At 40.4% G+C, this 15908-nt stretch overlaps 1 protein-coding gene across 2 annotated transcripts; it reads left to right on the top strand.

Moving 5' to 3' along the window:
• The first annotated feature begins 113 nt into the window (after positions 1–113).
• Positions 114–15368, top strand: CPOX (coproporphyrinogen oxidase). 2 transcript variants are annotated; one of them, XM_059921316.1, is made up of 7 exons: positions 114–726; positions 3245–3388; positions 3976–4086; positions 4722–4863; positions 6909–7127; positions 10649–10753; positions 12924–15368. In XM_059921316.1, exons 1-7 carry the CDS (start codon positions 204–206, stop codon positions 13009–13011), a joined length of 1332 nt encoding a protein of 443 aa, XP_059777299.1. In that variant the 5' UTR covers positions 114–203; the 3' UTR covers positions 13012–15368. The 2 variants fall into 2 exon arrangements, with proteins under 2 accessions (XP_059777299.1, XP_059777300.1); XM_059921317.1 differs by lacking the exon at positions 6909–7127.
• Positions 15369–15908: the final 540 nt, after the last annotated feature.

Below are 15908 nucleotides of genomic sequence, written 5' to 3' on the forward strand. Positions count from 1 at the left end.
CCCGGGCGCGCCCCTGCAGGCGGCGATAGAAGCCGGGACTACAGCTCCCGGCATTCTACGCCGGGGAGCCGACCCGGTAGTAGCTCTTTTCCGGCGAAGTTTCCCTCCGCCTGCGCCGCTCGCTGCTCGCTGCTTGGGTCTCCAGGGCGCTCAGGGACCTGTCTGCGGGAGGTGGGCACTGCCCAGGGTGACAGTGCGGGAGCATGGCCATGCACCTGGGCAGGCTGAGCGCGGGCCCCTGCTGGCTCGCGGCGCGGGGCGGCTGCGGGGAGCTGCGCTCTTGGTCTCTGCGCTGCGCGGCCGGACGCTTCTGCCGCCCCCCTGGCACCGCTTGCCCAGAGCAGAGCCGCGGGCTGGGGTACGGCCCTACTGCGGGAGGCGGCCCCCGGCTGAGGACCGGACTGGCCGCGGCGCTGGCGGGGCTGGCGGGGCTGGCCGCCGCCGCCTTCGGGCACGTGGAGCGGGCGGAGATGGTGAGCAAGAGCTCGGGGGCGCCGAGCCCCTCGCCGGGGAGGCCGGAGGAGGAGGACGACGAGCTGGCCCGCCGCTGCAGCTGCTTCATGGCCTCGCCTGTGACCGACCTGCACGAGCTGCGGAGGAGGCCGGGCGACATGAAGACCAAGATGGAGCTGCTGATCCTGGAGACCCAAGCCCAGGTGTGCCAGGCGCTGGCACAGGTGGACGGGGGCGCCCGCTTCTCTGTGGATCGGTGGGAGAGGAAGGAAGGTGAGGAGGTCGGCCCCTAGCGGGAGGTGGAGATGGGGAAGAGAGGTCGGGCTTTAGTTTGCCGGCAGAAAATGACTCAGAATAGGGGATGGGAGTAAGGAAAGGGGTACCTACACAGCGACTGCTAGGTTAAAAGGGACACCTTTAAAACGATTGATACTGACAGGGTCATCAGCCCTCAGCTTGCAGGTGTGGACCCAGATCTGCTGTCACTCTAGTACTGGACATTTAAAAAATCTGCAATTTTATATGGCATTTTTCATACAAGTCTTAAGGTCAGTTTTAGCGAACAGGCTTGGATGTCCAAGGTTGTAACTGAGCATAGATTTTCTCCACATTTCCTCTGCTTCTCTGGGTGCGTTTACCCTTTCTCTTCCTTTGGAGATGGAAAAAGAAAGTCATCTCCTCATTACTAAGGGTCAACCAGTCTCCTCCAGCTGAGGGAGTTATTGTGTCATTGTGTCTTTTTCCCAGGTTGCGCAAGAAATATTTGACCTGGCTTGTCAGTAGTTCTGCCAAATGCACCCATCAGATTTCCTGCCAGGAAAATCTTTATTTCCACTGGTAAAATACTTAAGTATTAAAACCTGGTTCTTACAGCGTCCTACATTCATGACCATGTTATTGCCTATACAGTGAAACCTTACATCTTGGTCATAAACTTAAAGGATTTCTGATTCTTCTTACCTGGGACTACTGCAGCAACTTCTCATCAGCTGATTTGGGGCTGTGATACTGCCACATTTATTTTAAATGAAGTTAAATCTGGTTTTTATAGTGTTTTCCATCTTGTAATTTTTTTAAAAATTAATTTATTTTTGGCTGTGTTGGGTCTTGGTTGCTGTGCGCAGGTTTTCTCTAGTTGTGGTGAGCGGGAGCTACTCTTCGTTGCGGCGCGTGGGCTTCTCATTGGGGTGGCTTGTTGGCAGAGCACAGGCTCTAGGCGCGTGGGCTTCGGTAGTTGTGGCACGTGGGCTCAGTAGTTGTGGCTCACAGGCTCTAGAGCGCAGGCTCAGTAGTTGTGGTGCACGGGCTTAGTTGCTCCGCGGCATGTGGGATCGTCCAGGACCAGGGCTCGAACCCGTGTACCCTGCATTGGCAGGCAGATTCTTAACCACTGCGCCACCAGGGAAGTCCTCAATCTTCTAATTTTTAAAGTGAAGACTGTTGAATCAGGACACAACCTGGACTAGCTGTGTGACCTTCAGTAGTTACTTTTTGTGCCTCTGTTTCCTCATCTATGAAATGAAATTTAAATAACATGAATGTATTATAAGGGTAAAATAAGGTGTATATATATGAAGTACTGCAAATAATGTTTGATGCTTAGAAAGCACTGAGGCAAATTGTTTTTTGTTTTTTTTTTTTAAAGTTTATTTCAGCTTCACAATTTATTATTGATAATGTCACATTAATTTTCATTGTTAACTTTTTTTTTTTTAAGTATTTGTTTATTTATTTATGGTTGTGTTGGGACTTCGTCTCTGTGCGAGGGCTTTCTCTAGTTGCGGCAAGCGGGGGCCACTCTTCATCGCGGTGCGCGGGCCTCTCACTATCGCGGCCTCTCTTGTTGCGGAGCACAGGCTCCAGTCGCGCAGGCTCAGTAATTGTGGCTCACGGGCCCAGCTGCTCCGCGGCGCGTAGGATCTTCCCAGACCAGCGCGCGAACCCTTGTCCCCTGCATTGGCAGGCAGATTCTTAACCACTGCGCCACCAGGGGAGTTCTGAGACAAATTGTTTGGGCCACTTACTAGTTGCGTGGTTTTGGAGAAAGTATTTTGCCTTTCTGGGCCTCAGTGTTCTCATTTGAAATATACAAGGGTCGTACTGGGTCATCTTATGTCCCATCCAGCTCTAAAAATTTTTAGAAATAAAACAAGCCAAACATGAAGCTTCATGAAACAATGAACTCTTGTGGTACCTCTAGTGTCTTAGAAAAACAAACCAGCTACTAGTAGTAAAGCTCATATACCTAAATGTTAATGTGTGTCTCACTCAGTTCAAGCTTCCGAATTCCTTAAGCATTTCAGTATCTGTTTTTTAATTACCTGTAAACAAAATTAAAAGGCAAACAGCACACGGAGAAAAAACAATTGAAACAATATGGAACTCTTAAATTTGGCTATACTGGAACACTCTTTGAATATACTTATTCCTGTTTTTAACCTTAGCTTTCTCTCATGTATCACAACTGACAGCTGCCATTGTGAACAGTCTTATTTGAAGGGAAACTATTCCAGTGATTCATTTTAGATGATGACATAAGGATGTAGAAGAGTATTCAGTCGGGTGGTGTGGGGAGATAAAATATCCGCCCATGATCAGTAGCAGATGTCATAAAGCTAAGCTGGTTATCTAATTTTATTGTACTTAAAAATTATAAATATGCTGATATTATGGAAGATTTGGAAAATAGAGGAGGAAAATAACTCCTAATCCCACCACCTTCATGCAGCAGTTGTTTTTAACTTCGCATATACCCTTACATTCTCTCCTCATTTTACATTTCCATAAACAGGAGGTGGTGGCATCAGCTGTGTACTTCAAGACGGGCATGTTTTTGAAAAGGCCGGGGTGAGCATTTCTGTCGTTCATGGAAATCTTTCTGAGGAAGCAGCAAAACAGATGAGAAGCAGAGGAAAAAAGCTGAAGACGAAAGATGGTAAATCAGACAATCTCAACAGCCTTTAACAGTCCCTGTAAACCTTTTCTCCCCGCAAGTTTTATTTATAAAGTACATATTGCTTCTGTAAAATTCCATCTGGGTGCATATGCCAGCTGAACATGTTCACACTTACTTTTTTTTTTTAACATCTTCATTGGAGTACAATTGCTTTACAATGGTGTGTTAGTTTCTGCTTTATAACAAATTGAATCAGCTATACATACACATATATCCCCATAACTCCTCCCTCTTGCATCTCCCTCCCACCCTCCCCATCCCACCCCTCTAGGTGGTCGCAAAGCACAGAGCTGATCTCCCTGTGCTATGTGGCTGCTTCCCACTAGCTATCGATTTTACATTTGGTAGTGTATATATGTCCATAGTTACGGAGAACCTAGGGGCAGGACAGGAATAAAGACGCAGACGTAGAGAATGGACTTGAGGACACAGTTACTTTTTAAAAATTATATTTTAAGAGACAAATTGAAAAGCAGCCTTTGAAAATTGATTCAGAAACCATGTTGGAGTTAATTTGTCTCAAGCCAGGTGATCGAGTGCAGCTCACTGCGTGTTTTACTTTCCAGGTAAATTGCCGTTTTCTGCTATGGGTGTGAGCTCTGTTATCCACCCCAAGAACCCTCATGCTCCTACTATCCATTTCAACTACAGATACTTTGAAGTAGAAGAAGCCGACGGTAAGGGCTATGGAGGTGTGGAAAGTACTATTGTGCAAAATGTGTATTTTAAAACACGTCAGGGGGCATAACATCTAAAATCAAGAAAAAATAAATACCATCTTAACTAGGTTTTTTGGGAAGCATGTGAAAGCTTATTCCTTGGCAGGTGCAATGGATTATTTATTAGATGTGAAAAGTGAAAGTGGTATTGCCTGGTCTCTGGCATCCCCATTTTCCTCCAACACACAAGGAATGATTTAATGAACCCGAACTTAAAGTGCACACAGGGTTCTTTGCAAATATAAATTTATTACATCCAAAGGAAAACCTCACATGCAATGTTAAGTTGCCATTGAGAACTTGCTTTTGGAAATTATTTTCCACATATGTAGCTTTGCCAGTCACTAGTGCGTTGTCAGTGGGTTTAAGATGGGATGCAATTGATCATGCTTCATTATGTAAATATAGTTCCAGTCTATGTTTGCCATTAGCTGGGCCAACTGTTACCCTGTCAGAGCACCTGTGCAGTGCAAGCGACGCCTTTTGCTGTCTCTGCAGGTGATGGCATTTATAGCAATGTATTTAACTTTTCCTTTTGAGTACTGTTCTGCATCTCAAATTCCACATCAGAATCACATGTCTTGATTTGGTAGGTAACAAGCAGTGGTGGTTTGGTGGTGGATGTGACCTTACCCCAACATACTTGAACCAAGAGGATGCAGTGCATTTTCACAGGACTCTAAAGGAGGCTTGTGACCAGCATGGTCCAGATCTCTACCCCAAATTTAAAAAATGGTAGGTAAAGTTATTGAACTTGTCATAACCCCTAAGTATTTAACATTCCTTCTGCAGATCCTGAAGGCACTACTGTGTCACTAAGTATCTTTTTCAGCTTATGAAGGTTGAACTGTTTCCTTCCTCCCTCCCTTCCTTCCTTTCACCAGAAGTGAGATACGAGTTTTAAGTGGTTTTAATACATTATTTTCTTAGGAATATTTGAATGTCTGTGATAAAAATTGGGTAGCAATATCATTTTTGATACCAGATGATCTAGGATATAAACTTGAAGGTGATATATGCCTGAGAATCAGAGGCTTTTTAATCCTAAAGTGGGATATTAAATTCTCATCCCACACGAGGATTATCATCTCGTTGCCATGGAAATGTGTTAAGGCATGGGAAGGGTTGGAGAACTGTTAGGAGAGGTGCAAATGTACTGGAGATTTTGGACAAGGAGAAAGTGGGATTGGAAACTGTGTGAAAGGAACTCTAATGGTAAAGAAAAAAGTTGTGAGGAGACCCAGGATATTTGGTAGATGTGGAATGGAGTCTGTGCATAAGTTGTTTGGAATAATAAGGTACTCAACACTGCTTAGAGCTAATTGCCATTCTAGAAAAAGGAGGAACAGAAAGGGTTTTTGGGTTTTTTTTTTTGCTTTGCTTTTAGTGCTAATATTTGTGGAATCTTGATGTTATTTATCTAAGAATATGGAGTTCAGCTTTAAAATCCTCAGAAAATATAAGACATTTAAATAACCTCTCTTTGATTTGACATTACCACTAAACACTGGACAGCTATGGACACACAGATGTAGGATGAAGGGTTGTTTTTCTCTTACAAATCAGCTTCCTTTCAGGAGGAGGATTGGTGGGGTAGACATTCTCTCTCTCTCTTTTTTTTTTTTTTTTCCCTTTTATCGCTGTTACTGAAGAACTTTATCCGAGTAGTATTAATAAAATATCTAGGATGTGGGCTAGCTAAAAAGTTTTTAGTATACATATTTAGTAAATCTCTTCATTTCATAATATCATGAAAAGAGATTTGGAAATAACATGATTTAGTTAAAGCTGGCTTTACAGCCTTGCTCAGGATATACTTTAACTCTGTTCATAAAATGTACCTATGAAGAAAAGCCAAGAAGTCAACAGTCAAGGTGAATTATACCAGCACATCAGTTCTAGGGATTTGCATCTGCTGCCTTTTTTTTTCTTCTTAACTTTAAGCTATTAAGTCTATTTTTAAGATAACCTTTTCAATAGCTTTTAGTTTTTGTTTGTACAGGTTTTCTATTTAGGAACCCTCATTATACAGAGATAATGAAAACTATTTCCAGGATGTAAACTATACTGCAAATTTAGCAATTAGGAAAGACTTAGGAAATCTGCTCTAGTAGGCACAGGTGGGCAAAGACTCAAGAACAAATTGATAGTTTCATGTGCTGGTTCACAAGGGCAACCTTTAATGTTCCGAAGACTCATTCTCTGAACATTTCCTTCCACCAACCCTCCCCTGAGCTATGCATGCTATAGAGTCATCACATTTTATTGCCGAAAGAGACCTTAGAGATAATTTACTCTACCTTCCTTTGGTGAATAAGAACTGATTCAGACAGCTTAGGGGTTAGCACTCCATCAAGGACCTGGTTTGTGTCATTGTTGGTAGAGGATTCCTGCCTGCTGCGAAAGTAGCAGTGCTTCTGAGGGCAGCAGCGTCACTTGTTTTAAGAAATACAGTGCTTTAAAAAAAAGAAGGAAATACAGTATTAATAGTGGACTCTGTTTCTTTTCAGTAAAGGTCTTAGAGTGCCACATCTTCAGATAGACATGTACTAGCTTGCCTATTGCTTTGTAGGTAAAAGTGTAAGCATTTTCTTCGTTGTTGATAACTGCAGGAAATCTGTCTAAAACTCTAGTTTCATTTTCAGACATGGACAAAAAGTAAGGGCACCGTGCTGGCATTAGTCAGGGATGGTGCGCTAAGCTGAAATGCTCACACTGATTTTCACGTCTCTCTGTTTTTTCCTCTTTGGTCCCTGATTTGGCCTTGCTGTATTTTCCAGGTGTGACGATTACTTTTTTATAGCCCATCGTGGGGAGCGGAGGGGCATCGGGGGTATCTTTTTTGATGACCTTGACTCTCCATCCAAGGAGGAGGTCTTTCGCTTTGTGCAGAGCTGTACCCAGGCTGTCATTCCTTCTTATATCCCCCTTGTGAAAAAGCACTGTGATGACTCCTTCACCCCCCGGGAGAAGTTGTGGCAGCAGCTCCGGAGAGGACGGTGAGTGAGTGACAGGAGAATGAACCGTCTCATTGCATAACTCTGGGCGGTAGGAGGTTGGGAAGTGGAGCAGCCATAATAAGAGTGGATGATATGTTGTCTTGGGCAGATACTTTGTCAGAGTTTTGTTAATACTCACCCTAATTTCTTTTCATAACTAGATAAATATCAAGTGAATTAAAAACCATTGTATAAAATAGTATTATAAAAAGACCAAAGTTTGTTTAATTTGTGTATATATTAGAGAACCATATTAGGCGTATAGTAAGAACTTGTTGAATTTATTTCAGCTGATTTCTTACAGTTTCTTCTAGCAATACCTTCCAGCCTTACGCCAAGATAGGAGAATCATTTAATGTTTTTGCTGCTTTGTAAATTTGGAATCACACATTTTTTTCATTTATCTTTAGGTTTTCATGGAAGTTGTTACGATGAAAATAATCACTTCAGAAATTATTTACACTTAGTGATAATATTTATTAATTATGGAGATGTTAATATGTGCTGGCTAATATGTTAGGCAGTGTGCATCTAAATTTCTTCACAAACCTGTGAGATTGGTGTAATTATCATCATTTTACAGATGACAAAACTTAGTCTCAGCAAAGTCAGTCCCTTGCCCAAGTTTACACAGCTAGTAAATAAAAGATCCCAGGTGTGGAATCAGGTCATCGTGCCTTCAAAACTTGCAGACTTTCTTAGATGTGAATGAAGTTAAGTACGTCTTATTTCTGACCGTGATGCTCAACTTAGCCACCCTGCTTTGTGCACTCAGCTTGGTGAGCTCAGTTGGGTGACCAGTGTGAGGTCATCTTCAGCGGGGGTGTGATTGTGAATCAGCTCCAAATTATCCAATTTTCCCTCTCACAGCGGTTTCTCGTTACCATCTTAATTGCATGTGTACTACTGGTCCATGGCTATAAAATGGATTTCCTCATTTATGTTAATTTTGTCTCAGGCATATGAAACTTTGGGTACTTGAGGTAAAGCTAAAAGGTCAACTTAGATAATGTTCAAAGTCTCAAGGTAAATGTTTGCTGTTTATTCTTTCTTAGGACTACCTCTGCTTGCTTGCTCCCTGTTTATAAACTTGGGAAAATGAGAATTGATTAAGTGTTCTTGTTAGACAGTTCTTTAACAGTGCATCTGTTTTGGGACTTTTTTTTTTTTTTTTTGGTCCCATGATTTCCCAGATACACCTTTACTACTCCTTCCCTTCACTTGAGTGTATTAGGTGCCTCCTATGGCTAGGGACCATGCTGGGAAAAGCTCACAGTTTAGTGGGGAAGACCATCCTAAGAGGATAATTTAAAACTCTGTGGAAACAACAACAACAAACTCCAATAAAAAACAAGCAAGAAACTAAAAGAAGAAAAAAAAAACTCTGTGGAAAGTGCAATGTTCTAGTTTTGCATAAGATTTCTTATGCAAAGGCAGCAGGTTTCGTGAATACTAATGAGGTGAAGCCTTTAAAACTTCTTGGACATAGGAATGATGTTTTATTTTGCTTGTTCTGTTTTTTATTATTAATTGACAACATATTTTGAAAGTTCCATTTGTGTGTATCATTTCATGTCTGTGTTTTTTGAATTAGGCGGAAGTGTGGGGTATTAGGTTAATTTTCTGTGGTGTGGTGGATGACTGTACTTTCAAAGAGAGGCTCCTTCTACCACCCATGTCTCTGGGCCTTAAAATGGCAGTAATCTCTGGGGCTTAAGATAACCCCAGCTCTTTGCTGCGGTCATGAGCCCTGTCTTCACTTTCTTACACGGCATTCATAACCCATTATCTGTATTACTCTTCCCCACTTCCTTGCATCCCCTTCTGTATGACTTTCCCCTGCAGTGGTTAGGCTGCTTCTCTTTTGACTTTGCAGCCTCTTGCTTGGCTATCTCATTTAGTCTCTTGTCCTCAGTTACTACTATTCTCTCCCCAGACCTTGAACCTCCAGTCTTAGACTTTCTTTTATGTTTTGCTGTATTTTGGGAAAGGGAAGCAGGATACAGTGTAGGTATCAGTTAAATTGAAGGGAGTGGTTAAGGTTCTTAGTTTATAGGAACCTCGGAGAGGATAAATGTATGGAAAGGATCAGAAAGATCAGATCTAAGCAAAACCTGGTGAGAGTCAGGCTGATACACAGAAAGGAGCATTGTTCACTCAAAACAGAAGAGCAGCACAGGGATCCTATAGAGGCTCATTTGGGAGCTCCTTACAGGGGTCTTTGAACAAGACATCTGTACAAATAGAGAATCACAGCCATCCCTTAAATATCATGTTTCAGGAGGGTAATATCAGGGGTGAAAAAGGGAGCTGAGAGACTGGAGTTCTTTTCCATGGTCTTAGGAAGAAGTTAAGAAGATTCACTTAAATTATCTTTTGAAACAGACATAAGAAGGTATTAAATAGTTATTTGTGCACAGAACTCAATCAGTCATAAATAAATGGTGAGGACTAGAAAGGGATCCATGAATGTAATTTATTTAAATTTTCTCAGAGCCTTTGGCAAGTTTCCACAGTGAAGGTTGCTTTCTAAAAATTGAAGGACTGCGGGAATCTAGAGAATATTTTTCTCTAGTTGTGATTAAATACAGTAACCAATGCATAAACGGTAATATCTGAGGGAAGTTTAGACCAAGAGAGTAGTTTTTGAGTGAGTTGAGAAATGATATGAAGGGGGACTATTGAAATTTTAAGATTTATGGATAATTCTCAATTCTTTTGGGTAGTAGAAATTATCTTTTGAAATTGGAGAGAAGAGATCCTTTTACAAAGGATCTCTTGATGTTAAAGGCAATCACAGATTTTTAAGCTAGACAGAGTTTAGATATGACTCTATGGCAGTTCATGGAAAACTAATATCCTGAACCAGGTTTTAGTTGATGCTAAGGACTGAGCACTGCAACTCAATCACTACCTTCTATTATGACTTTGTCATTAATTTGCAGGAAGACTGAATTATATGACTGTTTATTAATGCTGTTAACTAGTTTAAGAAAAGGAAATATCTAGAATATATTAGTAATTATTAATAGATTTCTGTTATCTGTTCTTGGCTTTTCAATTACAAGAGCTTTACACTGTCTTAGTTCGTGTGAGTTATTAGCAGTGAAATGAAGTCTTTGACTGTGAAGCATCTCAGACTCTAGGCGAGGGCCAGAAAGAGCTGTTTTATCCTGATAAAGGGTGCCATTTGCTTTTCTTAATTGTTTTTGTGCCTTCAAGTTCTAAGCTTTGTGTTCATTCTGTTTATTTATTGGAAAACATAACCTTATTGTTTTGTAACTGCTCTATGTTGGGGCTGAATCTATATCCTATTGTTTGTTGGATAGAATAGCCTTTTCTTTATGCCTTTCCAGATGGAGAAAACTCAACTGACGAGACTGGTGTTTTCTATGCCAGTTCCAGCTGATGGGGTGGGAGGTGGTGGGAAGATGCCCCCCCTTTAAGTATTTGTTATGGACTAATCTTAAGAAAGGGATTACTCAGCCAATCCTTAATCTTATTTGATGTCTTTATGTCAGGTATGTAGAATTTAACCTGCTGTATGATCGGGGTACAAAGTTTGGCCTCTTCACTCCAGGATCCAGGATAGAAAGCATCTTGATGTCTTTACCTCTCACCGCCCGGTAAGAATAACTCATAAGAATAATAATTATTCCCTACCCTCCACAAAACATGAACATTGACACCACAAATGTCTTTCCTAAAGACTCATTGGTTTTGACTTTGCTGCCTGTTTAAGAAAATCACAGGCAAATCACAGGAGAATCAAATTGGTTTTTTTAAGGGGTGACAGGATAAATGATATAGCTTTATATGTGAGAGCAGGGAAAGGATAGAGGGAGTGAGAAGATAGGGTGGATGATGGTGTCTAGGGAGCTAGATTGACTGTTCCTACTTGGTGATTTTCTAGGAGGAGCTATGAGCAAAGCACATTTATATGAACATAACAACTCTTTAATTTTATTGGAAATGATTGCACTTGTGGGGAAAGGTCTTATTCTCCACTATGAAGTATTAAGCTTGTATGAAAGTATGCAGGATTATTTCAGATGCTTTACGTGCTGCCATGGTGTGCTTCCATAAAGGTTAATTGAATCTCTGTGGGGAATTTAAAAATCTATTTATGTTGGTGCTATTAGGTTAATAAAGATCTACAGTTGACTTTTTTGGCTTTGAGGAAGTGAGAATGGTGTGGATCCAGACTGAAATAGAAAAGATGAGAAAAAATACGACCATTGCTTGTTTTAGAAGAGCTAGAATCTTCTTTTCTCCATGAGTTTAAATATCCAAATAAGAATGGACTGGCTGGCATTGAAGGTCTGCCTTGCATCATTCTGCTGTGCAGATCTAGCCTTGTGAGATCAGTACCCTCTACCATTGTCACTACGTTCAGAATGGCATTGGCTCTGTCCTTGTTTAGCTGTTGTTCATGGGATCTCATGTCCTGGCTGGATTCTCATGCACATCACTGTTAGGTGTTCTTGCCACCCTAGAGGCAAGATGTGATAAAAAGTAGACATGGGCTTCCCTGGTGGTGCAGCGGTTGGGAGTCTGCCTGCCAATGCAGGGGACAGGGGTTCGAGCCCTGGTCTGGGAGGATCCCACATGCCGCGGAGCAACTAGGCCCGTGAGCCACAACTAGTGAGCCTGCGGGTCTGGAGCTTGTGCTCCGCAACAGGAGAGGCTGCGACAGTGAGAGGCCCGTGCACCGCGATGAAGAGTGGCCCCCGCTTGCCACAACTAGAGAAAGCCCTCGCACAGAAACGAAGACCCAACACAGCCAAAAATAAATATAAATAAATAAAGAAATTGACACTTTACTTTAAAAAAAAAAAAAGATTGTGAAAAATCTAACAATGAAATATAGTAACTGTCAAAAAAAAAAAAAAAAAAAGGATAAATTTAAAAAAAAAAGAAAAAGTAGACATGAGATCTTAAGGCCTCGGGTAGTCTACCTGATCTCTGCTGGCCTCTAATTATAATGCACATTCCAAACTGCAGGTAAGGGCAGATTATAAATCAATCCCTCGCTCAACTGAATAACATTAATGCAATAGGTTATTTTTAGTTTCTTAAAGTCTGCACTAAGGGTCTGCAAACTTAAGGCTTCAGGACAAATCTAGGTCCACTTGTGGTTATGTACAGCCCTTAAGCTAAGAATGGAATTTACATGTTTAAAGGATTATTAAAAACAAATAAAAAAGGAATAGGCAAGAGACTGCAAAAGGTATGTGGCCCCCAGAGCCTAAGGTGTTTATTATGTGGCCCTTTACAGGAAAAGTTTGCCAGCCTCTGATCTAAACCAGTGTTTGCCAGATTTCATACTACAGTTTAACCATTTTGACCATATTTGTATATTTATATATAATCTGAGGTATTATTTACTTAAATTTTATACTCTTATTTTTTTCAGAGAGAAAATTAAAGGCAAACCAACATTTTTGTCATAAATAGAAAGTAACACATTAAAATAAATGCCGAAGTACTAAGCTAAAAAAAGTTTGCCCATGGATCACCTGAGATTCTATACTTTATGAAACCCTGGTTTATAGTAAAAGTATGTTTTGGCTCTGGAATATTAATATTAGCTAGAGTATGCTCAGGAATTATTAAGAAACTTTATTTCTTTAGCAGCAAATATTTTTTGAAAGCGTAGTGAAGACAAAGAGGTATAAGTCTTTTTATTACTCTTAGAATTTTATTTTTCATTTATTTTAGATAAAGAGGTATGTGTGTTGTTTATTTATTTTTTATTGTTGTTACGTTTTTTGCTTCTGTTTTGAACCTGCATAGATGGGAGTACATGCATTCACCCTCAGAGAACTCCAAAGAAGCTGAAATTGTGGACGTTTTGCGCCATCCGAGGGACTGGGTGCATTGATGCAGGCAGAGCAGTCTTCCTAGGGTCTGGGGGACACACAATGGGCCCCCTGCTCCGCTGGCTGGCACCACCGCCACTGTGTGGCACTTAGTTACCTGTGTCTCAGAGCTCCAGTCTTCTCCGCCCTGGAGTCTGCCTCCTTTCCTGCTGAAATGTGTTTTAAGCACCACAAGCTTCCGCTGGATGCTGTCGGTGATGGGTGGTGAGGTGGCAGCTTGTCAGAGTCAACTGGTTGATGTAAAACTCATTTATACTTTTAGAATCATTTGATATGACTAGTTTACAAACAGTGACAATTTCCAAGAATTGGTTTAGGGGGTCTAAATATTATAATTTGTATCAGGAAACTTCTCATGTTATTTTTGTTTCATATATTTTTTAAAGATTTAGTTTCAGCCACAAAAGTCTGTTGTGGGATAAATTTTATGTTCATTAATTCAATGAGATTGAGACTAGTAATTTTAGAAAGCAACTGGAAATGAAAGTAAAAATTTTACTTTGTCATTACTGAAGTTTCTTTGATCATAATCTTTATATATCTTTCTCTAGAGATCATAATATTGTAAAATATTGACTTTTGTAATGATAGATATTTAGGAATACTTGAAATTTTCTTAATCTCTGCATGTGTTACAATTCAGTGACTACCTATAGTTAACTCTAAAGTGACATCACTGTTATTTAAACAAGGGATATCTAAGTTGTAGTTTTGATTTTTGTAGAACTATAATTTGTTGATGCTGAGATTCTTTGCACTTTTGAATGTGAAAGCTTATACCCTTGGATTCTGATACTTAAAAATTTCTATTCCAGACATTTCTGTATGGAGGTTTAGACTAAGAACAATCCTGGGGATGTTGTGAATTTAGGAAATGAGAGACATTTTCCTTCTCTAATGAAAGCAGACATAACTAGTGTAAGAAGCTTGTAGGCATTTTATAAATATATTTCCTTGAATATGGACTAATTGAAATCGTCCTCTTTTTAAATTAGAGATTCTGCAACTCTTACCTTTGCTCTTAAGAGAAAATCACAACAGAGTTCTCAAGACTTCTTTGTTCATATAATAATGTGAATATTTTATTCATAATATATTGAAGTTTGTAAGGAATGTTATCTTCCTATATATTATTAAGCATTATCTTGGAATATGTTGAATGTATGATCATGTGTGACTCTGTAGAGCTGGAAAATGTATGAATTCTTCAACTCTTACAACAGGCGTGCTGATAAATTTTAGTATGAAATATGACTAAGAAATGTTTGTATTTTTCATTTTTTCCAGGGTAATTGATATAGGGAAGATAAATATTTCTTAGTACTAAAACCATAGTTCCTCATTCCTAGGTATTTTACCCAAGAAAAATATAAGTTTTGCAGTTGAATTTTCATAGCAGCTTTATTCTCAATAGCCAAAATCTAGAAATAACACAACTGCCCATCAGCAGGTGAATGGATAAACAAGTTATAATATATCCATATGTTAAAATACTACTCAGCAATGAAAAGGAACATCTATTGATAAAGGCAAGAACATGGGTGAATATCAGAAAGTCATTATGCCAAGTGAAAGAAGCCAGACACAGAAGAGCACTCACTGTATGACTACATTACATGAAAACCTAGGAAAGTCAAACTCTAACAAGAGAAAGATCAGTGATTGCTAGGGGCTGGGGTTGGGGAATTGATTGTGAAAGGGAACAAAAGAATGTTTTGAGGTGATGGAAATGTTCTGTGTATTGATTGTGGCCGTGGTTACCAGACTGTATACATTTATCAGAGCTCATTGAGCTCGACACTTAAAATCATGAAATTTTATTGTATATATGATTTATACTTCAACAAAGTTGATTAAATGAAAGAAAAAACATTATTAGGCATATAGGAACAAATGTTCAATAAACTTCAGTTTGCCTTTTACAATAAAAAGTCCCCATCATTTAGATCTGCCAGCCTATTTAGTTGTGTTTAGGGCTCTTGGAGTCTGGGCATTGGACTAAGAGAAGTTTCAAAAATTTTCTGTGCCTATCAGTTTTTCGTACTCTTCAGTAATCACGTATTTTTCTTACAGATGAGACTATATCTGGGGAAAAACGTAACAGAATTGCATAACTATTGGAAAGTCATTCTGCTGTTATTCAAAATGAATTTGTTTCAGATTTGTACTGATGTCTGAGTCTTGGACACCTAACTGCTCCTGGCTTAGACATGTATGTTGGTGGTCATAAGGGGTGGCAATTTGGGGGATGGATATAAATGCTTTGGAGCAAATTTCTAACCACTACTTTATCACTATACTCTGCTTACCCACCTATTCAACCGAGTAATTCATGAAATAAAACCTTTTCTGCGTTAAAGAGCATCAGATTAATAGGGCAGGTAATCTGTTTATTTATGATTTATCCACCCGTGATTCATTTGCTGTTACAATTCATCAAGGCTGGAATTGTCTGCAGGTGTTTTACTCACACGTCTGTGCCTAGGCTAGGACGGCTTGAGAGCTAGGCTCAGCTTGGACTGTGGACCTGGTACCTACGTGTGGCTCAGAACACACATTCTACCCAACAAACAGAGGCAGTGCCTTCCGATCTAGCCCCAGAGGTTATGTAGTGTCACGTCCTTCACATTCCGTTGGTTACAAGTGAGTCGCTAAGAACAGCTCCCGATTCACTGGGGAGGGAATTAGACCCCAGCTCTCAATGGGAGGAGTGTCAAGGATTTGTGATCATCTTCAAAACCACCACATAGCCTTTCACACCCAAAACCACAAAATAGATTTGGCATTCCCTCCCTTATTGCCCTAATCAAATCCTGTTGAGTCCACCTTTGAAATGTTTCTTATTTCCTGCCTCTGTCCCCTGCCATGACTCTACTTTGGTCCCACATTCCCTCTCACC

This window comes from Balaenoptera ricei, chromosome 4 (assembly GCF_028023285.1).
Source record: "Balaenoptera ricei isolate mBalRic1 chromosome 4, mBalRic1.hap2, whole genome shotgun sequence".
Lineage (NCBI taxonomy): Eukaryota > Metazoa > Chordata > Mammalia > Artiodactyla > Balaenopteridae > Balaenoptera > Balaenoptera ricei.